The 25,747-nt window shown below is 38.1% G+C and overlaps 1 protein-coding gene across 1 annotated transcript in view; it reads left to right on the forward strand.

Moving 5' to 3' along the window:
• The window catches only part of LOC106950403 (polypeptide N-acetylgalactosaminyltransferase 18-like), a gene marked incomplete at its 5' end in the record, with an annotated part of 69,363 nt that overhangs the window by 21,431 nt on the left and 22,185 nt on the right, over positions 1 to 25,747 (forward strand). Inside the window, 3 exons of the mRNA XM_015037240.1 lie at positions 1,557 to 1,742; positions 3,269 to 3,406; positions 11,013 to 11,108. Coding sequence (XP_014892726.1) covers positions 1,557 to 1,742; positions 3,269 to 3,406; positions 11,013 to 11,108 — 420 coding nt within the window. The remainder of the gene's footprint in view (positions 1 to 1,556; positions 1,743 to 3,268; positions 3,407 to 11,012; positions 11,109 to 25,747) is intronic.

Genomic DNA, 25,747 nt, shown 5'->3' on the forward strand with positions numbered 1-25,747 from the left:
TTTTTTTTTTGTTTTTTGTTTTTTTTATAGGGAGGGGTCACAAATCATCTATTATCTTTGTGAATAATAAAATAAAAAGCTGCCAAGTTGCCGTCAACCTCCAAAACTCAAACAACAGCTGAAATGTCATTAGATGAGAAAGGTCAGCCAGGCTATGAGACGGTGGTACCCACAAGAAACTGCGACATGCCATTTGAAGAACTGAACCCAAGGATTGAACTTAATTAAGGCTGAGGCTGTGGTACTGTGTTTGACATTGTTTTGTTTTCCTAATTTAGTATTTGTATCTGGTCAACTGGAGGCTAACAACATAAAGCAGCACCAGTTTTGGCATATTTACATTGTTTGCTCATCTGTTTATTACCCAATTAGATAATTCAAATTAAAATAACAAATTGTCAAAATATGAGTGTGCCCTGAGAAGCAGCACATTAGGACTAAATTTGTGCTTGTGTTCACTTTCAATCATAAAATCCTAATTGTTCAAACACCTCAGATGATACATGTTAGTCTAACAGGAAAATATTAAAATGCTTTACAATCCAAGTAAATACTAAACTTTGCTTGGCTCACAGCTAGACCAGTAAATAAGATAAGGATGTGGCATTAAAACGTTTCTAAAGGCCGGTCCGTTCTGAACAAGAACAGAGAAATGTGTTCTTTCTCCCAGGACTGGGAGAACTAAAGGACATCATCCTGTTCCCGTCGTCCTGGTTTGGGAGTTTTCACAGCTTGTCCTTGACACGTCGTCTTCTGCTGCTGCAACAGCTCTTATAAACAGATGCTGCAGTCGGAGGAACACATGATGAGGACTCCCAAGAGTTCTGCACTTTACTTTTTATTAAGTGTAGGATATCCTGGCCAGAAACAACTTTGTTCTTATTCTTTCCACCTTCAGTAAAAGTAGAAATTGTTCCGTTCCTGTAGGTTATGTTATTGGCCTTAAGCATATGCTTAAAGTAAGCTAAAACTGACTTTAAGCAGTTGTATTTATTTATTTATTTTTTAAGCAAAAAATTATCAAGCTTTATGTCAGCGATAATTGCTGACAGACCCTAAAATATAAAATGTGTGTGTGCACGTGAGGCACAGACTCAAGACATGAGTGTTTTTATAGATGGATTTGATCTGAGTGAGAATTCAGATAAATTCCTTCCACGTTCATTTGTGTTGTACAAACAGGGACTTATATTTACCTTTTTTATATCTAAGTTGAAAAAAACAATCTAACATTAAAGTACCTCTGGTGGACTGTACGTTCGTTCTTATTTATAGTGAATCCTGCACGAAGCTGTCGTCGTGCTAGCTTGGCTTTGCTCACATATTTGACAGCTTTCCACTGTCAACAAGGTGTAGAAAGGTGGAAAAATAGCAAAGCACCTAGATGAGCATTCTCGGCATGGTCTTACGGCTCTGTTACGCTTCTGTTAACGGGTTGAGTCAACGCATTCGAGTAGTTAATCTGCTTCTTTCAACTCGCTCCGACTTGGCAGGTGCAGAAAACACCTGCTGTTTTTCATTTTGAACTGCCAAACAGCCTCTGATTATCCCAACAGGTGTGGCAATGTGGGGGCAGCGTGGAGGTCCTGCCTTGCTCCAGGATCGCCCACATCGAGCGCGCTCACAAGCCCTACACGGAGAACTTGACGGCCCACGTGCGGCGCAACGCTCTGAGAGTGGCTGAAGTGTGGATGGACCAGTACCGGAGTCACGTCTACATGGCCTGGAACGTCCCACTGCAGGTGAGCAGCTGCTTGGAGTGTCATTCTCATGTTATTTGTGGGTGAAAGACTGCGGGTTGGTGGAATTGTGTATGTGCTTTTTTTTTTTTTGCATTGAGGAATCTTCTAGCAACCACATTTAACTGGATTATTTATTTATTTATTTATTTATTTATTTATTTAATGTTCTCTCATGTATGAGCCAAGCACTGCCCCGTTCCTGAGTAAAGTAGCTTTTTCTTACCTGATTGATGAATAAACATTTGAACAGTGTGATTTACTGACAAAACATTTTGGGGGGGGAAATTTTTGCAAAACTTCGTGAATTCCATTAGATTATTAAAATCTTCCAAACCAAGTTTAGACTTACTTTATCTTCATAGCATTTGCAATCTTTTGATTACCACGGAGCTTTTTAAAACAGAAACGGTGCTGCATCTAAGAGTTTCCGCCTCTAGACTTCATACAACACAATGAAGTCACATCAACCATCCATTTTCTAACTAAGTGTTTACATTCTCAGGCCACTCAGCTGGACCTCATTTTGTCATCACAGCTGCCTTCGTTCTAACTGACTCAACAAGGTGTCTGAAACTGAGGTTTTGGTCCCCAAATAGGTTGCAGTTCCCAACAGTTGCTGCAGAATTGTCGCCTGCCTCTCGGTGGTGCAAATGTCCATTTTCCCCCTCACATCCCAGCTGCTGCTATTAACTTCATGTCATCTAAAACAAGTCTCCAACCTTTTCTGTTTCGACATATGACACTAACAAGGCTTTTTTTGTCCTAACAGCTTCTGCTTACTGGATATTTTCTCTGTTTTGGACAATTGTCTGCAAATCTGAGATTGTTGTGTGTGCAGTTTCTGAAATATTCAGTCCAGCCCAACAACGGTGCCACAGTCAAAGTCCCATAAATCACCTTCTGCATCCTGATGCTTTGAACTTCAGAAAGTAATTTGCAACATGGCTAGACGCATAAATGTAATAAGTAGGGCTTGGTTGATTGGTTATTTGTTTCAGCAAGCAGCTACCGATCAAAGAGCTTTAATGTTTTATTCAAGAGTAATAGGAAAAACGTTTTCTGTCAAAATTGGACTTCAGTTTAGTTTTTTAATTCATGGCATATGCTGTCAGTTTTTTTCCCACTTAAATCCATTCTGAAAAATTGAATCAGAAAGTTATCAGAATACTTTGTTAGTTAAGGCTCCCTTAACCATCTGCTGCTTAATAGCTTGCAGTCATCATTCCTTCTTTTCTAACAAAAATGGGTCTTTTAAATGAATGCCGTCCCCCCAGGACTTTCCTCTCCAAACATTTATTGTCCTCTTTGGGCTCCTTTATTATTTAAGGCTCTCAAGTTGGCCTCTTAGAACTGCTGCAGAGCTGGAAGGAGCCGGCGACCCTGAATTCAGCTGCGCGATTACTGCGGCCTTTCAAATCTGAGGGTCGAAGCGCATTGTATTTTATCGCACTGCTTGAGGTCGCGGAGTATTAGTGAAAAGCTAAAACTGGAAAACTAATGTGCTTGTGTTTACTCCTTCCCCTTAGAACTCAGGGATAGACATCGGGGACATTTCTGAGAGGAAGGCCCTGCGGTCCCGACTCAGATGTCGACCGTTCAGCTGGTTCCTCTCCAACATCTACCCAGAGCTGCGCTCGTACAGCGACACTGTTGCTTATGGAGTGGTAAGTTTCCTTTAACAACCCTGATTTCGGTGACAAAGACTCCCCACAAAACTACAAAGACTCCCCACAAAACGGCTTCATAGACTTTTTGGCAAGGCAGCAAGGCAGCATAAAATCACAGCGCTGCACCATAATTTCCCTCCGCCTCAAATCCCAGCTCCTCCAAACAGGAAATGAAGTATTTGGTGCCATTCACATTTATCATGAAAAAGTGGCCATTTTTATTCTTGTTATACATTTAGACTCTAATACTTTCAAATCAGATTTAGTCTTTTCAGAGACTCTAATTTTCCCCTTTTTCAATTAAAGACATTTAATTAAACAGTTTAATTAAATCTATAGGACTCGTACAATTAAATATGCCCAAATTAATGAGTCTCTGTTACATTCGAGCCTTTCATAAATGGGTTGGCACGCTGCCGATAAAGCCTATAATTGTCTCTGCAGTACGCAGAATTCTCAAGTTTTATTCCTGGAGTCTTTGACCATGCTCCACACCACTCAGCACTTACAGTATTTATATCAGTATTTGTAATGCACATACAGTTAATAAAACCTTTTTTTTATAGTGATAGCACTCGACAGTGTCAAGTTGAAACCTTGAGCTTTAGGGTTGAGGGGTAATCGCAACTTTGGTTTTACGCTGACTTTCTAGGACAAGAGCTCAGCGGGAATCCGTGGGAATTGCTTGTGTGTTTTAGGCTTTTTCCTGGTTGAGAAAAGCTTTAATTCACAGCAACCTGGACTCTTATCTGGACCCTCAATAAAGATGTAAAAATAGTCCAACATTTAATTAACCTCTTATTGCCAGAGAAGATGTTTATTCTGAAAAGCTGAGAAATGTCCAACCTTGAAGTTGCCACATTAGTAAATAATTGTTTTAACAGTGATCCTTTTGCATCCACAAAATAAATGAAAACAAAGTATATTTTTAATTTGAACTTTACCTTTCTAAGTTGAGAGCTTCTAGAAACCTTTTCTTTTTTTTTCAGAATGCGTGACTGAGCTCTGCTTCATGAGATCAAAATAAGTCGTGACACAATGGCCCATTTATCTTATCCCTGACCACTAAATCAGACACACACTGAGCGACACAGTAAAAGCGAAATCCACAAGAAGCCTGCAGCAAAGGCTGGCTTCTTGTGGACACCAGTTCCCCATAAGTCACAACATATCATATGAAAAGCTAATAAAAGCATTTGCATTATTAACTGGTTTACATCTGTTTGGTTCCTGTAATTGCACAGGAACAGATTAGACGAGTCTAAAACTGGGGCTGAAAATAGACCTATAAATAAATTACGACCAGACATGCTATTCAAGCAATGGTAATTAAACTGTAATCTTCACATTCACGTCCGGTGCAACACCTGAAATGACAGGTAATCAATGCTGCCCTCCCCAGTCTGGATTGCCAGTGGTATGAGAACAATAGTTTTTACATCTATTGATTTTGCTCTGCTGATTTCTCCAGTGGTCTGTGTGGTGATTTTTGCATCACTGAGAAGTGACAGTTTTTCCACCCCTCTGGCTGCTCATCCTGAGATGAGACGTAAAAAAATCCCTAACCTGTCTGTTCACAAGATATTTTTATTGCTGCGTAAGACTCCTGGTTTTATCTTAATTGTGTGAACTTCACAACAACTAAAAACCTCTTACTACACGAAAACAGTTCTTGATACAAGAATGAACTTTTTATTTTAATTTAACCTACTTATTTTCTCTTCTTTTTTATGCACTTCTTGTTACTGTGCACTATTTTATTTTTATATTTGTATCATGTTCGAATAAAATTTCATTTCATTACTTATCCTATGTTGTCTCGACTGACTGTATTTAAGCAGAAACATTGCAAGAGGGCAAAAACACTGGTAGGGTTTAGATAGTTGCAAAAAAATAAAAAATAACTGCCTTTGTGCAGTCAGACCTCGTTAAATGAAAACTTTTAAAGAACCAAAAGGCTTGCACCTGGAGTCGAGCCTTTGTCCCGAGCAGAAACGTGTGTTATAAGTCAAATGCAAATAAGTCTGGTCATAATAAAGCAGGAAAGTTTTAGTCTGATTTACTTCAGATATTGGAGACAAAAAGTTTAGTTATTGTTTATATGCATCCATGGTAATTCGATATAAATCGTGTACTGAGCTTTTCTAAAGTTTCTTCCTGATCTCGGTGTTGCATATCAGCAGTCAGACAGGAGGGCGACTTTATATTAGGGGTGCTGATGAAATGAGACGTGGAAGAGTTGCCTAAATACAGATGTTTATTTATATTTTTAGTAAAATTGTGGTTCATTTGGATGCTGGCTGAACAGCTCGCCAGGTGCATTTTTTTTTTTTTCTGGCCTTGCATCAGTCATGTTCAAATATGCTTTCAGGCAATAATGTTTGCCATTTTGTTCACTCGTCTGGGAGTCATACCCTTAAGTCATCTTTAAATTACCAAGCCATTCCTCCACCAAGAAAAACTAAAAATCATATCCAAATAAAACATTGGCAAAGAGAATAATATTGGTTTTATACTTTTTGGAGATTTTGGTGACCACATACAACCTTCTGAAATGTTCCAAATAAGATTAGTCTGTTCCTTATTTTTTATAATCTGGCTACCCGGAAGCAAATTGTCTGTAGGTCCTGCCAGTGTTTTAGAAGCTGAATTTTAAGGTAAGTGTTTCCTTTGAGGCTCACTCAGTCTTAGTACCTTTGAGCAAGAAGTTGATTTGCCAACTTATGCGTGGACTTGACCTCTGACATGTGCATGAAATGGAGCAGGAGCAGAAATCCCTCAGGGGATCAATAACGTATCAGATTATTGTGAATTGCCTTTTTGATACGTGACACCAACATGACACATTATGAGATAGAAAGCTCTGATCAGCCCTCAAAAGCTCGAGCACTACGCTGAAACCCCTGCAGGACCGTATGTGACATGACTGCAGAAGAGCACAGAGAGACCGTGGGATGCAGTAAGAAATCCGAAGCAGAGATGAAGTCCTGATCTTGGAGCTTGAACGATAACTTGTCTAGAGACGGAGAAAAAGAGCTCTACATAGGACAGATATTTGCAGTAAATGAAGAAATGTCATTCGAACTACCCACTCATCTAAAACTCCGAATTTGGCACGTAGTGGGATCTGATTTAGTAGACATTTGATTCATCTCAGAATCTGAATGTGCATATGATGCTGTCCTTTATGAGGAAGACGAAAGGTCATGCCAAAGATTGTGAAGGATTAAGCAGGCATTTGTATTCAAATCATCTCTTTTAAAAGGTCACTTGTATGACAGAGTTAAGACGGATCCAACAGACTATGTACCGTTCTCAGGATGTAAATAAAAGATTCACAGCAAATCCTTTAGAGGCAGTCGTCGTTTTTGCACCTTTTCGTCGGTTCTGCTTGGGGCTGCGTGTATAACTTTGTAAAATGTGTTAAAAAAACATAAAAGGAGAGATGGCAAGCTCCAAACAGGCTGAACCACAGCTGAACATTGGCAGAAACTGATGACAGCATGTTGGGAACACAAGACTCTTACATGAATGCATTGCACAATGGCTATGTCAATAGAAATTAAGAAAGTCTTCTGCTCAACACAATTTATAGATATGGCATATCAGCACCCAACCCTGGTATTACAAATGATCTGTTTGTATCTGATTGACTACTTTACTAAATGACAACTTGGGACCAATTCCAATTTTAAAAAAGTTAAATTCTAGCACCACCATTAAGGCAGATGTACTTTCTCATCTGATTCAGTCCAGTTGCTCAGTTGCATATTTCTCAGTAAAATGTGGAAACGGTGAATAGAAGCAGCTGAAAGTCTCGCTTTTCCGCTCATAATCGGTTCATGTGTTAGTCCTGATGGTTTACTTCTTCTACACTTTGGAAGTCTATATGTAGTAGGTTTGTCATATCATTACCACTAGAAAGTCACCAAAGCCAATGACTTCTGGCGTTCGTAAGGGAAGTTCAAGATGAAAAGTACGGCTGGCGTGCAATCTGGATTTGGCTCAGACACAGAGAAAAAGAAGTTACTGATGCAGCCAGTTATCCAGGGTCAAAGCTCGGAAGAAAGTTTTAGAAAGAGCAGCTACTGAGAATTTCAATTGAATTTGAGTCAATGAAGTGATCTGCGAAAATAACAGCTGGCAGAGGACGCCCAGAAGGCACCGCTCTCTGGATCCAGTCATCTCCTATAACCAAAAAATGTTTTTCTCACAACCACTTCTCCGACAACTCAGTCACAGCCTTCCTGTGTGTTATCTCCTACCAAATCCATCCCTTTTACACCATAAAAGAGTACATTTGAGATGATGTGGAAAAGAATATTTACATCATTGATCAAGTCAATGTGGACAAAAGTTTTCAACGTCTTTCTGGATCTATGTGGTGGGTTATTGTACATGAATGGGGATGGCAGAATGAGATTATGCGCAGCAGAATATGTGCCTCAGCAAATGTTCTCATCATAGCCAAGGTTGGGCCAGTAAAATATTGCTCAGACGTTTTCTTCTTTTTTAAAGCATAAAAGAAATCTGCCTTTCAAGCTGCACCTTAGGCCATATTTTTGTTCCATCACAGGCTTTTCCCAGCTCAAAATACTCTCTTGACAACTATCTCATCAGAGTTTGACACAGGCTGTGGGCAGAAACGCGTACTAGTAAGGACAAGGCAGGGAACATAAAGACCAGCAGAATCGCATCCTGCTTCCTTTTGATATGTGTTTTTGTTTCCTAGATGTATAATTGATCTGAATGTAAAAGTCTCTTCAGTTCATTGTCCACTTTTGCTTGAATTACACAGCTTTTTTAGCAAACTGCTTCTATCATTTAGATAATCTGCACACTTGTTTAAGGCAGTGGCATGCATCTGTAAACCTGACACCATTTCTGAAATAAGGGAGAGTCGTTTAATATGCCTTGTTTCTTTTTCTGAAAAAGGAAAAAACAAAAATCAAATTACGCCTGAAGGTTTGCTCTGAGCAACAATTTATGTAATTTGATCAATTAGTTCGCGATCTTTTCTGTGGCGTCCAGCCAAGCTAAATGAACGGGCTGCAAATCCAAATGGTGATTTTTCTTTTTTGAAAAATTTCTGTACAGCTGCCAAAAAAAGGTGAAGGTTAGTTGAAAGTGTTTGTGTGACTTTCTGCTAGGAGGCAGCAATTATCCTGCACCGATTCCATTTATTCCCATTTTAGCCACCCACTTAGAGCCTTGTTGTGCACCGTTCTGCCATAATGGATTAATTATTTTTTGCAAAAACATCAAAGCAAAAAACAAAAGAAAAACAGAGATGCCATAGGAGGCAGTTTTTTTTTTTTTTGCTTAATTAAAAAAAGAATAAAAGTAACATCTTAAAGTATAAAGTTTAAAGGAACATTTTCACCCAAATGTTTAGTGTTTGAGAGGGTTTGTCTTATTTTAGAGTTTGTCAGGTGTGCCTGAGATTGGTCAGTCTGTCTATTATCCATCCATCCATCCATCCATCCATCCATCCATCCATCCATCCATCCATCCATCCATCCATCCATCCCAGGGGTCTCCAACTCTGGTCCTTAACGTCTACTGTCCCGCAGGTTTTAGATGCATCCCTGCTACAACACACCTGAATCAAACGAAGGCCTTTGCCAAATTTGATGGCTCACTAAAGAGGTTATGCAGTCACATGATTTAGGTTTGTTAGCTTAGGGTTGCATCTAAAGCTTGAAGGACAGTAGATCTCAAGAACTGGTATTGGGGTTTCCTAATATATCCTTTTTGTCTATCATGTGTCCGTCTGCTTGTCCATCCATCATTCCATCAAAAAGAAAATTGTCAAAAAGTCACTGAATTAGGAATTTCATCATAACGAACTCGAGGCAGCCCCGTCTTGTAGAGCAACTGTAACCAGTGAACATGTATAAAGTATCAGTGCTGTGGGAAGCTCCCCTGTTGCTGTGCTTTATATAGCAAATTAGATCATGACTGATTGTTTTTCTGTGCCAGGCATCATTTAGAAATTAATAATGTTCCCACTGAGGCAACTCGTATATAAATGTACGCACAACCTCATTCTCTTTAGATATAAACACATAGATCATGTTCCTGCACAGAACAGCAGGTTATTTATTAAAGGTATAACTTTTTAAGTAAACAGTGACTCAAGTTTTTAATATTTTACTCAATCCAGTATTTAATGGAATTGCATGAAATTTAACATCACTTTTTCCAGAATGTGTGTACCGGTGTGCTTTTTTTTTTTTTTTTTTTTTTTTTTTTTTTTTTTTTTTTTTTTAACTCTTATTTGCTGCTGAGGTTCAAACATTTCTCTACTGAAGGACAAATAAAGAATTTTCCATTACACATGTGGACAAAAATGTTTGTACCCCTCTGATGATGACCAAAAACACCACAATAGACACTGAAATAACTTGAAACTGGCAAAATCAATGAAAAATAATTTTAAAAAAAAGAAAATTAACCAATGAAAAGCAGACCTTGCTTTTGAACTCTTTCAACAAAATCATTTTTAAAAACTTGAAAAAAGACTGAACATAATTTGACTATGGGGCCATGTTAAGCTAATCTGTGTCTACTAATTAGCATAACAGGTGTGTCCAAGCTTTAAATCGGGCAGTCTGTCAATTTAAAGGGTGACAAGGAGTCGGTTTTCTGTTTGGTGACATGGTGTGAATCGCACTAAACATGGACGACAGGAAGGAAAGGAGGGCGTTGTTCCAGGAGATTAGAAAGAAAATGTTATGAGCCCTGATCTAAATCAAATTGAAATGTAACATCTGGAGGAGGCAAACCTGAAGCAGCTTTGCCATTTTCTATGGCTTGAAAAACCTTACATTGACTCCGTTATACATATTTTTTTGTCCCTTTGGCCAAATAGCTCAGTCTTTGTACGATCTTTTCACAAAATGTTTCTCTGTAAGGAATTTTGCTTGTGCATGTGTGCAGCTACAAATTTCAGTCAAGCTTGAAGGTGTCACTTTGGGAGCAAGAACTTCATTTCTGGTTTTTCATGGTGATGTAAAATGTATTTATTTGATCCCGTTTGTATTTTTATTGACACAGTGTGAACTAAGAAAAAGCCACAATAAATTCACATTTTTGCACCTAGCTTCTGCAAATATTGTGCAGGGTGTGTATTTCTGTCTGTCACATAAATTATCCCTAGCCTGAAGAAATAAGTCATAAAACATAAACAAAAACAGAAATAAGACGTGAAGATTATTTGCCATTCAAATCAAAAGCAGGATTGTTTTTTGTTTTTGTTTTTTTGTTTTTTTTACAATTTTGAAATGTACTCTGTTAACAAAATTTAAATACCAACATCACAGGAAGGTGAATTCTCCACCTTCCTGTGAAATACACTAGTTTAAGTTACTGCACACCATAAAAATTGTAGTTAATCAGGAACAAGAAGCATACGAAACAAGATGCAATGTGATTTGCGTTTTATTCCCCTAGTATTTCTAATAAAATTAAAATTTGAAGTGTTGAGCAGTTTGTTAGCAGATTTGTCCTCCACAATACTTTCTCCTTTTAAAACGTGTTCAAACATTATTGCTTTCCCCCTTTCCCTTTTGCTTTATTTTGCTTTTCTTTTTTTCCCCAGCTAAAGAACAGTCTGAGAGACGAGCTATGTTTGGACCAGGGGCCAGACTCTGACAACATTCCCATCATGTATCTTTGTCATGGAATGACACCCCAGGTGAGTGAGTTTTCGTTCCTAAGCCATTCTATTCTCATCTGTCAATTAAATCTCCTGAAGCGGCAGCAAACACCGATCACACGGGGATCCAAAGGTCTGCAGCTGATAGTCGGAGGAACTTCATTATCTGTGATATTTTGAATAGGGGAATTAGATTGAGCAACCTTTGCAGAATGTTGGAAGTGATTTCTGAGTAAGGTTTTGGACTCGTCTGTCCAGAGAACATTGTTTCAGCAGCCTGTGGCAATGTGTGTAGAGCACAATAAAAAGTAAAACTTTAAGCAGTAATAATGTCAGTTTCAAACAAGTAAATCTGCTGAGTAACAATGTTCTAATTATGTAATCTAGTGATCACACAGCAGCAAGTGCAAATGTAACCCATTAAAGTAGGAGCATATGTTGAGATATCCTAATTTGTCTCACACCACAAATTAAGTTTATTACTCTCATCAGAAATAATTAAATTGTTTTTTTATTCATTTTATGTTTACATGTATATTTGTACGTTTTTTTTCGTTTACTTTTTTTTTATATCATAAACACCCAAATTACCAAATTTGTCACATAAAGATAAACGCTGCCATCAGCTGTCCCATTTTTTTTCCCATTTTCTTTCAGTAAAATCCATTCAATAATGTCTTTTTTTTATATAAATATTAGTGGCTTCTTCCTTGAGGACAGCTGAACAAAAAGGCATTGCATTGATTTATTATTGTTCTCTAAGCTTTTTCTAGGTCTTTAGCTGGTAAATGGTCTATTGCACTTAACAGCTGGTTGCTAAATTAGTTTGTCTGTCGCCTGCTGCCAAAACCAGCCCTGAGGACCAGTAAAGCAAAAACAATAATAAAAAGGCTGTGGAGTTTCAAGGAAGTGCATATTTGAACTTTATTTTATTTATGTTTTATGGGCCTCCTAGTTCAAGTAAATGGTTTAATCTTACACTTGGTCACAGATGATTTGGAGTGAAAAACATTATTGTCATTTTGTGAAATTTCGTCACTATGGGAATACATTTTCTTTTTTTTTTATCTAATTCAAACATAACATATTATTGAATCATCATGATGTGTTTTGGCTTTTTCAGTTCAGTTCAGCCTTTTTTTTTTTTTTTAAGCTCTTACAGCTGAAGTAGCAGAAAAGTTATGAGGGAGTGAGCGAGGCCAGTCATCTGCTCTATCAGCTCACTGCAGATTTAGACCTCTTAGTTCCAATGTGTGACTCTAGCTGTGCTTATGGCCTGCCTAATGGAGACTTCAGAAAAAATAATTTAAAAACCAGCCCACGTTTTCACGACTTTGGTCTGCAGCGTAATGAAAAGAAAACTGTCCATGTTGCATAAATAGTGCAACGAATTAAGATGTAGACTTCTATACGTTGCAGGCCTGGTATCTGGAAGAGCTTTGTCTCCTTTGTCAGTAATGTTAATAGCTTTGACCGGCACATTGACGTCTGAAACAGCGGTTTGTGCATTAATGCGTCTCTCCTTTCGTTTTGCCTCTCACATGTACTCTGCTCCGCATAATCAGCAGGTACTGATAAAGGAATTGATTTGTATTGGTCAATTTTTCTCCCACTGCCATTGCTGTTTACCTACTTCTCTGAATACTTCTTGCACTTTCTCTCTCTTTTTTCCCTCCAGGACCAGCTTCTTTCGAACGATTTTACTTAGTTTGACCCCAGTAGATTCATACTTGAAATGTTTTCATATCCACCTCATGGATTTGGCTCAGGCTCATTATGAACAGGACAGACAGAAACCCAGTAAATGTATTCAGCCTCTGGCAGAGCAGACTGCCTTCATTCCCAGTTAACTAAGACCTATGGGCCATCTTTGTTCCAGTTCTCCAGGGGACCAGATGATGCATTAATCTTCATCTATAACCTATGAGATGATTATGTGTTAAAGTTTGAGTGGCTTGTTTTGCCAAATCACCTGTAAGGCTTCTTTAAAATTTTATTTGAAACCATAATTGTTCTAAAATTTTTCTCAACAAACTTGAAATGCTCCAAACATTCAATTTCTTATCAGAGAGCAAGAGAAATAAAAAATAGAAAATTAAACCTACTTTATTGCAATTTTTTTTTTAATATGCAGTGCATGTCTGAAATATAATCATGCAAAATGTGCAAATAGCACCTTTCAGCTCCCAGCAAAAATGTGTGAAAAGTCTTGAAATAAGTTCATAATTTCTTGCAGTAGCAAAAGTCCGTTCTGAAGTTTTTGGAAAACTACAACCTTTTATTTTTAGAATTTTCTTTTTAGTGAATGGAGGAACAAACTGTCTTATTTTTGTTTGTTTGTTTTGTTTGTTTGTTGGGGGGATTTTTTTAATCAGTGGAGTCAAACCCTTTGGAAATCTTTTTTTTCTTCTTCTTTTTTTTTATGGGGAAATTTGAAGGCCATCTGTCATTTTTGACAGATTACGAGCCTTGACCACTTTGTGCAAAGGTTCAAGTTGACGCACAGAATATAGATAACTAAATCAATCAAAAAAAGATCCATATTTGAGCATCTGAGCATTGTTAAAGAGTTATGGAGGCTTTGGAGTGCGGCCGTGATGCCTTCAGGTCACAAACCGATGCAGAACTGCAGCAACGAGGGCCATCTTGGAGTTTGCAAGCCTCCATAACAACCATTAGGTTTGAATACACTCCAAAGTAACATGTGGGAAAAGTACTGCATATCCATAATTAGGTATGGAGGATGATCTGTGATGCTGTGGGCATATTTCTCTTGGGGAGATTTCTTAGAGCTCAAGGTATCCTGAATCACTGAACTTTTTAAATACAGGTATTGTGTTTTCCTACAGAAAACTGCTACGGGGTCCTTTCTGAGTGTTTTAACAGGATAATCCAAAATATATGGAGAAATATAAGAATATATTAATATATTCCTATTGAAAATAATTGTGCAATTTGTGAAGTTTTGTAGGACAATGCTTGATCACAGAACAATATATGAAATTACATATAATGAATCTCCAAGATTTCTTTGGGTTTGTTTTGTCATAGATCATGCTACTGGGAAAAATAAATAGAAGAAGAAGAAAGATAATTTATTTCAAGGCTTTTTACACATCATCACCATGCGCATCAAGGCCGCTGTGTGTTGCATGAGTTCATAAGTGTTTGGACACAAGCTGAGCTCTGCCTCTTCAGTTTGGAAGCTAATGTTTTATTTACTCCAATTGAAAAGATTATTTTTACTTATGTCTTTGGACGAATTTCAGTTTATGCAAATGAATGAATTACTTGTAGTGAGCCCTAATTCAGCCGCTGCACTCCATCATGCTTTCAGATAATAAAGGATTTTTAGGCTGTTTGAAAGGAGTCTAGATATCTGCAGAATTTCTATTGCACATTATGAAATCATCAAGGGGAACTAATCACTTTAAAAACTCCGGCTCGTCATGGTATTTGAATCAGAGGTGCACACATTAAATGAATAAATGAAGCAGCAGAAGGTCTTTTTTTGAGCCGTACCTTCTGCTGTAATCAGAGACGGCTTAGAGAGTTGTTAGAGGACTATAGGTAAAACACATCATCCTTCCTGCATTTTCCTCTTCCAGTCTGCCACTCCTTAAATTAGCCTAATGAAATGTCCCGCTCCGGTGACGATCTCTGCTTTGACTGACAGGCAGTGAAACAATTGGCAGCCTTATTCTTCATTCAGAACAATACTTTTAAAACCAGGGTTTGCACCACAGAGGTTTAAGCTGAAAGTGTGCAGCTGAAAGTGTGCAGCTGACGTAATGCTTCACAGCTGAGGTCAGACTCCCCGACAACTCCTCTGGCGCTTTCACATCTTCACACATTCATTCTTTATTCATGAGGAATACCTTTTTCTTTTTTTTTTCTTTTTTTGCAGTTTTACTCTGAACAGTACTAATCCCCATTCTGATCTTCTTTTTTTTTGTGTATTCCAGGTTTTGCCAGTGCTAATGATTACCTCTGAGTTGTCTCTTCTTAAACAGAAAGACTGAACTGCTATGTCCAAGCGGATGGGTGGATGTGGGTTTGAATACTTGATGATCAGCTGATCCCCAGTGAAGCGCGATTGCTATTCGGGTTTCCTTCTCACCCTTTCACATCGATAAGAGGAGAGATGATTAAAAGAAAAATCAGATGATGGCAAAAAAATGAACCCTGAAATGAAGCAGAAACAGTGGAGTAGACGACATGTCGTAGAGGGGAGCCTCGTTGAGGTGCCATTTAGAAAAGCCTTCTTTAGATGTGCTGTAGAACTACTAAAGCTGTCGCACTCGTACCGTTGGTGTCAGATCAGCTTTCTGCAAATGAAAAAGCCCAGGGGAACTGTGTTAATCATAGTTTCAGGCTGGAATAATCTGACATATTCAAATCTAAAAAAGATTCAGCAAGCCACACAATAAAGTGTGTGTGTGTGGGTGTGTGTGTGTGTGTGTGTGTGTGTGTGTGTGTGTGTTTTTGTACACCTCTTCTTCAAGCTGATAACTTTGTGGAACTCTGCAAGGAAGCTTTGAAAGCTGCAGAAGAAAACCTGACTCATACTTCCACTCTTCCTCAATTGTATCTTTCCTAAATGAAGTTTGCATTTCTAATGTTTGGTTTCTGTTGATTGAATCCAGATGATATTTTTTTTATTATTATTATTATTTTTTTATCAGCCTAACTAGAAATCTTTTGTGATTAATGAGGGGTAAACAGACTTGGATTCTTGAGGGCCTCCAGCAGATATTATCATCACTCACTGATATTAGTTCTTAATAAGAAAGATTTTTCAAAATGTCTCTTATCTTTCAGACTCATCATGTTAACATTTATAAATAGACGGATGAGAGGCCGCTTTGTTCTTCATTTGGAGTAAAACCATAATGACAAATTACACCCTCACACTACAATTCTAAGGTGGTCATAATTTTGACCTACTTGTGTGAACATGCAGATTTATGAGGGACGTTATTTTTGCTTTTGTCACATGACAGCAACAAACAATTGAGAGATTATTATTGGGAAGTTCAAGAAAAACGATTGTGTTTTTATGGTATTCAAGTCTGATAAAGAAAACCCTAAAATGTTCTGCCCAGATTACATTGACACCCTTGAATAAGATCCAGTGCAAACTTCATTTAGAAGTCATTTAATAAGTACATAAAATTAATTTGGGTAATTAATCAGAGGTCTGCTGTAGAGCATCAGAGAGCAAACATTTTTTTAAAGAACAGGAAAAACTGCAGAGAGAGCAGGGAGAACGCTGTGGAAGTGCTTAAAACAAGAGCACGACGTGAAACAAGATGCTAAGATTTAAACATCTCATGGACCACTACTCGATCCATCACCTGAAAGGGAAAAGGGTACCGCACAACTGCAACCTACCAAAACATGGCCGCCCACATCAACTGACGGGCTGGGAATGATGAGCATTAATCAAAGAAGCTGCCAAGAGGTTGAAGAGCTGCAGAGATCTGTATCTAAGATGGGAGAAGCAGCTGCACCCTCAACAAATCAGGCCTTTATGGAAAAGTGCATGAAAAAGAAGCCACTGTTAAAAAAAAAAAAAAAAAGTTAGAAAAAGGTCCCATTTATAGATTAACAATACACTAAGCAGACAGATGGAAGATCAATACGTAACTTCAGCAGATTAATTTTGTGTATTGTTTTATTTGCAAGCCGCTGACGTGGCTCACATTTTGAATTGTCAGATGCATGGTGAGTTCATAAATTCACTGATCAACTCATTATTTGTTGATCGGAAAACTAGTTTAGAATGGAGCAAAACGTGGGAGTTGGGCCTTTGCTGCACTGGAGGTGGTTCATCTTTAACTGCCTGTTTTTATCTCTAATATTCAATCTGCCTTTGCTATCAAATACGCAGTGACTGTCTCAGCTTGTAACTGAAAATTATGTCTTAAAAATGTGCCAGTGTTTCATGTTTAAAGACTGAAAAACATAAAAGTTTTTGTGGGTTTGTTTGACGCCTGTCTGGAGACGAAGTCTTGCTGGTTGATGAACAGGAGCAAACTATTTCCACTGTACATCTGGTGAATTTTAGAAAATGCATCCAATGAGACAGAAGCAAATTTCAGGCCACTTTCAGCAGTATGGATGGTGATATTTCTGACAAACTAATATGGAATTGCTTTGTAACTCAGTCAGTGTAATAGAAATTTTATCTGTGCCTCAATATTGTCGCGGCTCCTCTAAGAAAATTGGTTCGTGGCTCGATCAATATAGTCTGAAAATTAGACCTTTAAGGTTATTTGTCAGGGAAACGCTGTTCCGTCTTGCTATACGTGTTTATTTCACAGTTCTGTTTTCTTTAAGACCAGTTAGAAAACCTACAAGACCACGGATTGTTTCATCTCCAGGAACAAGCACGTAAGGTGTCTGATGCTGATCTCCCATAAAAGCTCCAGACTGAATTGTGTCAGGAAGTGCATTAGCCGGCCTTGGAGCCAGAGAGGCTGAGCAGCGGTAATTTACCAGGATATTGAACTGGTGGGTTCCGGTGCAAATGAGCAAGCTGCCAGAAATCCTGTAGCTCCATTTGCTTTGTGGGAGGCTAAAATCCAAGCAGCTTGAACAGGTTTAATGTAGCCTTACACTTTAAAACAGTGTTTCTTGGGATAGAGAGAAGCGTTTCCCCTGTTAGACGTCTCTTGTGATAAAGAGTTAGATTTGTCATTATATATGCGGACAGGTAGATACTGCTTAAAATGGAGTTATTCCAGTGGGGAGTCGATTTTAGTGTTTTGCCTCCAAACTAGAAACTTTTCCTCTTCTTTGACCCTTTGGACTTTCTAAAAATGTATTATCTGACCACTTGTTTCTGCATTTCATGATTTGAGAAAAGAAATCCCAATCACAGCCGCCACCTGGCCATCCAACTCCTCTTTTATTCATACAGAATCTGATTTTAAAAACAAATAGCCTTCGTAAAAGACTTTCGTACAGGCTTACTGAGATTTAAAAATAAAAAATAAAAAAAACAGCCCAAGGCATAGCCAGCAGTGAAATATACAAAAATTCAGCCTTTTAAAATGTACATTTTAGAAAATAGAAATATTTCAGGTTGCTGAAGTTATGACTGAAGGGATCAATTTCCAACCTGACAGCCTCTGCAAGGCAATTAAAATGAAGCCCAGTATGTTGGTGGGGGATGCAATAAAAACATCTCCTGTGATGTTTCCCAACATGGATCTATAGCCACATATTCCTTTCATAACATTTTGTTATAAAACAAAATTACATTGGATGATTGTACATTACAATTATAAATACAAGGCATTACACCACTGATCTGTACCATCACTCATCTTACAATATATAGATTTTTTTAGATGAACTAATTGACAAATAAAATCTAAGTTGTGTGGAGTGCTCTTTGGCTGCCAACTTGGAGTCATGCTGGTAATGCCAACGTTAAGCAATTAAATTTCTGTTTCAGAATGGGGAGGGGAGGCAGTTGTCAATGCAGCATTTTCTTTTTTTTTTCAGTGCAGGATTGTGGGCCGTGTCGGCAGCGTGGTTGGGTTTTCACTGTGCTAAGAGGGCAAGGAATTACACTTATAGTATGCATAGATATTGGTAAGTATCATCCAGATCAGGGAGATTAAATATCAATATTGACCCTAATTTTCATTATGGTGCATGGTAGAGCAAATCTTTGTCCATCTTGTAAAATCTCAATAAAACACATTGAAATTTGTGCCTGTAACTTGACTAAATATTTAGGGGATGCGAATAATTTCATTAGACATTATAAATGCACGTCATCGTCTATCCCTCCCCAGGCCTTCTACTCCCTCTAATCCTCCTTTCATTCAGATCGAGCTCTAATTATGTTCTTGGACATTCTTGCATCCATAATGTTTCTGTTGTCTCCTTGCCATCACCGCAGATGGTCTTTAGGCAAACACCTGCGCTTTGTCTCCCCCGACATTTACAGCTGGCAATAATAAGCTTACCAGCAGCCTCGGACAGGGAAAAGTCACTCTCACAGCAAGAAGCATCAACAGCAGCAGCCACTGGCTGCTCTGTCTGGCCACACAGGCTCAATTATCTCATTATCTGTAAGGGAGCAGGAAGGCAATGAAGTGTGATGGTGATTTTCATCTTCTTTTCCTTTAACAATTCTGTTCTGTTTAACAAAAGATGAGAATTAAAGACTCGACAGTAGATAAAGCAAAAAAAAAAAAAAAAAAAACCAGAAGGACAAACAAGAAAGATAAGAATGGAAAAATACCCTCCTCTAGGAGGAGCCAAATAATGCTCCAACACTGCAAGGTAATCTTCATTTAGGAAAGACTGAGGTTTGACCTCATATGGCAAATTCTGCTTTTAGGGTTGTTACCAGTTAACACATCAAAGATTTCCTACATCGTACCTGGATTTTCCCAAATTGTTTAAAGGCATTGAAATTTTAGCCAACTTTAATCTTAATGACTTTTATTCACACAAAAAAATGGGTCTCGTGTCTTTATTCAATGCATGTTAATAATTGGTTTCAAGAATAGGAAAAGTAAATCACCTGGTTTTTAGTTTGGTAAAAACCAGCCCCTTGCTTTGCTTTGTGCAGAGGGTCTGGACCCTCAGTATTGAGAAGTGATTGCTTGCTGGAGGCGTGGACTCCGTCCCAGACAGAGCACCGAAGGGAGAGGAGAACCCAGCAGAATTGCTAAGGCGTGAATTTGGCCAGGCTACCTATTTTAACGAACTTGGATTCAGAGTTCTTACAATCTGCTATTTGGGAATCCACAAAAGTCCGAAAAGATGCCTCGACCAGATATAAGCTTTTAGATTTTTATTTTTATGATTTTTCAATCTCTTTACATTCACCATCATTGGCAGAAATCAATTGTAACTTGTGTAGCTTTTGCAGCTTTTACAGCAGTTGTTATAAATTCTCTGGCTGCAGAGTGGAGCGAGTCTACAGAGAGGTGGAGAATTTGTTTGGAAATAAAACGGCACAGAGCGGGGCTTCGCCGATCCAGTCCTCGGGGGTCGATGTCTTGCAACATTTAGACGGTTTTCTTCAGCACACCTGAGACAAATAATGAGGTCGTTTGCAAGATTCTGGAGAACTTGGCTGCATGCTGAGGAGGTAATTCAGCCATTTGATTCAGGTGTGTTGGACCAGAGGCCCGTCTAAAAGTGTGAGGTCATCAGACCTTCAGACCTGGATTTGAGGACCCCTGGCATAGATGGATGCACTTCTCCAAATTTAAATTGTTGTTTGTGATTTTTGTTTTATACAGCTGTATCTTATTAATACCGATTTCACCCAATGTTAATTACTCTTCAGGACCCACGACGCAAAACCCTTTTAGAATGACATTTAAAATGGCTTTTTTTTATGATCTTGTGAGCAGAAAATGTTTTATATTTAGGAGCACAAATATGGGAGCGTGTGGGAGTGAATGTTGAATGCTTTAAAACAGGATGTACTATATCGCAAGATCAAACTTTTGTTTAAAAAAAGAACTAAAAGCAAATTCAAGTATCGTTTGACTTTCATGTTGTGCGAGTTAGCAGCACAGTCAACAACAGCATAAGCCATTGTGGTGCGCAGCCTGTGGGGCCAATTTAAGAACTTTTCTTGGTTCAACAACTTAAATGCTCTGTCAGAGCCGTGATGCTGTCAAATCTGAACATGCCTTTGGAGGGTTCAGGCTCAGAATCATCACAGTTTTCCGCCAGTATCAAAGCAATCCAGTGATGGCTGTCATTGCAAACAAAAGCTATTAAAAGATAAGTTGGCATAGCTTTGAAGCAGCCTTCCATGCGGTGCTTTTAAATCTTTCTTGATGTTTTTGTGTCTACTGTTCTGAGGCGGAGAGAAATTTGTCTTCAAACTGACTCCGACCAGCACGACCTCAGTAGAGCCGTCTGGAAGAATAAAGTGTGTTTTGTAATCCCTTTCTTGAATGTAATGAAAAATCCTAAATGTTGTGTATTTGCCTGAAGTCAGGCTGTTCTTTTTCACAACTGCAGCTCTTGCTGTTACAGCTGAAAATTATTTTTAATAAGGGGAAGGATTAGAGTTTATTTTAATACTACTAATGTTTTGCTACGATTTTAGGGTCAGGGTTTCTTGCACATAACATTTTAATTCCACGCCAGTGTAAGTGTCGTTGGAGTCCCACAACACCAAGGCCTGAGAGTTCAAACAGGAAATTTTCATATTTTCATCACACAGTTGCATAATTTTCTATTATTAAAGAGAAAGGTGAACACCCAAGCAGTTGTACAGGGTTAAAATGTTTTAACAGTCCAAATTCTCTACAAACCCCTTTCACGCTTAAACTAGAGTGCTGCTTTCCCCATGGAATTATGCTCCCGCACCTTTGGAGTAGCACACATACCTCCAAATTGTACCCGTGATCGAGTATGCTAATTGGTGAGAGACCAATGGATGTTTTTGAGTAAAAATTTACAAAATTAAGCTGTCAGTGGAAAAGCCTTTATATTGATGAGGTTGGGGAAAGATGCAGAAGCAGCTCCTAGGATTTATAATAAACTTCCTATAGCGAAGGGCCAACATCAATAATATAATTCAGGGTGTGCAATTACCTCACATTGATCGGTAAAGATTGTCTATCCTCAAATGCTACGTTATTTTGAATAATTTATGTATAGAAGAAAGCTCCTATAAAACATATATCATTCACCATTAAAGTTCTAGACAATTTCAAAGAAATTATGCTGACACCTTGACCCTGATGGGGCCCACTGGGCTCAAGCTTTAGCATGCGTTTCTTTGAAATGGCCTGGAGAGATTCTGCTGATTCATCTCCTTCAACTATTTCAGCTTAAACCTCGACCCTGTATTGTTGGAAAATATCTGCCTTATATCTGCTTTACACCCAAGCAAACACCGACAAGAATGACCAGTGCATGACTTTGCAGGTGCTGTTGCAGAGTGTAAGGCTGATGCTTGCGAGGTGTGGGCACTCAGTTGTAGGAACCATGAAGCAAATGCACCTCTCATAAAATAATTAAAATAGCCTGCTATGTTGCATCAACATTATGTTAGCGATGTAAAATAATGCTACACCTCTAAACATTAATTACGTTACGGTTTAAATAAGGTCCAGGATATATTATACAATTTCCTGGACTACAGAAATACAAAAAAAAAAAAAAAAACTTCACATCTTTTGCACCTTGACATTAGAGCACCATAAAATCCCCTCGAACGATAAATACCTGGTCAGTCCAATCACTTCCAATTTATTATAGTCAGTCACCCGAGATAAACCAGAAGGGCCAGATTAGATCATCAAACTGTAATTCTTTCATAACTGCGGGAAGATTTCCCTTTAATCGAAATGTCATCTGCTCACGTTGGACTTAAGCACCACAAATCCACCTAAAGCTGACAGCTCCTGTGTTGTCCACCCTTGTTAACGTGTACTTCTGTCAGGAGAGATTGTTATCTGTCAAACATAGCTCTGCGCTAATCTTTCTATTATCAGATGTAAGTCACTGTGACAGCAGAGGAGATGGAAATAAGCTTCCCGTTGGATCTGTAGAGAGAAGCGAGCTTAATCACCTGCATCAGCACACATGCGTACACCAACAATTAAGCCCTTCTCCAAAGTCGTTCACACATTCTTAGCGAACTATGTGCGCATTCAAGCAATCGGATTCATCGGTGTGAACTATTGTCTGTCGCAAGGAGTTTTTAAATGCGGGCTGAAAGGTTCGGTGGCTGTTTCACAGTGCAATAATGGCTCCTATCTACAAATGTCTTGTTCCCGTAAGACGGTCATCATTCTCATCAATTACCTCCTGTGAGCCCTCACACACACACACAGTCCTGTGGGAGCACACACACACACGCACACGCGTACACGCACACACACAGAGTCAGAGTTTCTGTTTGTTCTATTCTGTCACCTCTCTGCTTACTTTTTCACCCCGATTTAAACTTTTTCCGCTTGAACACATTTCATGTTGTCCTTGATCCTTCTCTGTTCTCGTTACTCGTCTTTTTTTTAATGGCAAACTCAGCTAGATGCATCACATATCTCACTTTTTTTTTATGAAAAGGTTTCAAGTTACCTCTCCAGGCTTGAAAAGTGGGTCAACACTTGCATTCATATCGACTCCTTATGTTTCTTTTTTTTTTTTTCCCAGGTATCTAAATATTTTCCCTAACTAATTTTTAGCCTGAACCTATTTTTCTCTGCTCACTCCTCCTCTACCCTTTGCCACTCCTTCTTTTTCCATTCCTTTTTGTTCTTCATCCTAATTAGAGCAGCTCCTGGATTTTTGTTTATTTCTCACGACATGAAAAGTGGAAATAATGTAGAGTATGTTGGCTGATTTTGCAGGTGAAAAGAGAAACACACAATTAGCATTCAGAAATTAGCCTACTTTAAGAGAACCTCCTGTGGCTAACATTGATGAACCCCAAACCTCTTTAAAAATATAGGTTACTGCAACATTGTTTTTTTTTATTTTTGTTTTGTTTTGTTTTTTTTTTTGTGCAATGATGATGGATGTGATCTTTGTTTAATCTGGTGCCTGTAATTTAGCGAAATGCAAGTTCTGACAAGCAAAGATACCAAAATTATCCCTTTGTTTTTGCTGAGTAATAATTTGACCCAAGCTGGAATTGATACTGATTTAGATGGTAATTATACATTTCTTTCTTCTTCTTTTTTTTTTTTTTTTTTTTTGTTAAAATTAGAATTACGGAATGCAAGTAAAACTCTCTGATAACTTGTAGATATTTTTTTCATTGGTGCACCTAACATTTTTCAGGTCTTTCCAAGCAAAGACATTAATGTTTTCTGCCTGCAATATCACACAACCAGAAAAAAAAAAAAAAAACATCTTTTGGAGAGTTTTGTTAAGCTTCAACATGTGTGTCCTATAACGTAATCGGTCTTCAGAAGGGTCTTGTTTGTCAATCTTGTCAAATTTATTGGACTGGTGGCAAAAGATTGACAGCCTGCTCACACATTGCAAAACTACTTAAATATTAATAACGAGACATATTTTTCCTGAAGGCCTCTGGCGAGCATTTGCACCGAGTCGAAAGGCTCTCCTTTACAGAACAGCCAAGTTAATGCATGTTTTGACATTATGTGCAAACCTGGCCATGTTTGCCTTCCTGCCTGATTAATGCGATGTAGCCACACCTCAGTAGCCCTAATCCTTCACAATAAGGGCTTTAAAAATACACGCTAAATATCAAATGTGTATTTAAAAACTAATAAAATTTAACCAGAAAAATTATTCATAAAAAAACCCCACAGTATTTTGTCCCTGTTAATTACCTCTGGTAAAGGAAAGTTGATCAATTCAAACACATACCTGTCTGCTCATTTGCACCGACAATTTGCATCGGTCATTTCTTTCTCTCCCCGACTATGAGAACGTGTTTCATGCTTTGATTTCACCCCAATCTGACAACTTTGCCGGCCTGTGTTTTGGTGTTAGTCGTCCTGTGAATTTGTTGAACAGTCTCCAGTTCAACTTCTGACAGAAGCAAGAACACCCCATTGTTTTAGCTCTTTTGTACTCTCCATTTATTGTAGAAGTACATATAAAATTTAACAGTTTTGACATCATTAAATGGATTTCATCTCTCCTACCTGTCAGATCATAAAGCTCATAAAATTTGAGCCAGGAAAATGAAGTCTCAACTCTGGGAAAAAAAAAAAGAAAAGTCTGTGAGGTTCTGGCAAGCAGGTGTTCTTGGTTGTAGTTATATGCAGGTTGAGGCATAGAGGAGCTCGTAGGATTACACTTGTTTTCTAAGATGCCTTCACAGTTTTTACTAATGCAGTTTATTTTGCAGTACATAGTCATTTTGCAGAAGGTAACTAAAAACACAAACATGTTTTAACATGTTTTCTTTACATTTATCGCTGTAGAATAAAATACACTTCCAGTGTTAAAACGGAATGGACTTTGCTCACTTCCTCAACTGACTGCCATGTTGTCTTCATTGCATTTTCATCCATAGTTAAACTGAACATTACTTGCTAAATTTTTCAACCTGCTTTCAAGCAGCGTTTATGTCACCATAGATGTCTGACTAACCTGCGAATATGGTTTCCATTATATCTGAAGTCCATGTTGTGTTGTTTTTGTCTTCATGTTGGATTAGCAGAGCTGTGAATCCATGAGTGCTCATCTATCTCTCCCAGTGCTGTTGCAGGAAATGGGATGGTTAAAATGCACTCAGGCTGCATCCCTGGAGATTAAGCCAGTGCTCAGCAGAAAAATGTAACTTGATAGCTGAATTATTAGTACAAACAGACAATAGATGCTGTAGATGAGCAATAATACTGAATTCTACAAAATTGCAAATTAAAATTAGTGCGTCTTACTTTTTTCTTAGTTTTGCTGGTCCTGCGATTTGCATACGTCTTTTTTCTTTTTTGCAATTCATGACACATTTTTTGACTGATGCGGTGATCGTTAATTCACAGAGTCTATAAGTTGTAATTTAGATTTTGAGCAACAAGTGTGACAAATTTCAGAACTGATAGCCAACTGATGTATAGGACAACATTTCCCAAGAGTGTTTCCAAAAATGTTCTTTTCTGATTTTTTTTTTTTTTTTTTTTTTTTTTTTTTTATTTTTTTTTGAATTGGGAATTGTTTTTATTAAATTATTTTAAAAACAACTTTTTTTTTGT

The sequence above is a fragment of the Poecilia latipinna genome, unplaced genomic scaffold (assembly GCF_001443285.1).
Source record: "Poecilia latipinna isolate Pla-1442-1.1 unplaced genomic scaffold, P_latipinna-1.0 Scaffold399, whole genome shotgun sequence".
Lineage (NCBI taxonomy): Eukaryota > Metazoa > Chordata > Actinopteri > Cyprinodontiformes > Poeciliidae > Poecilia > Poecilia latipinna.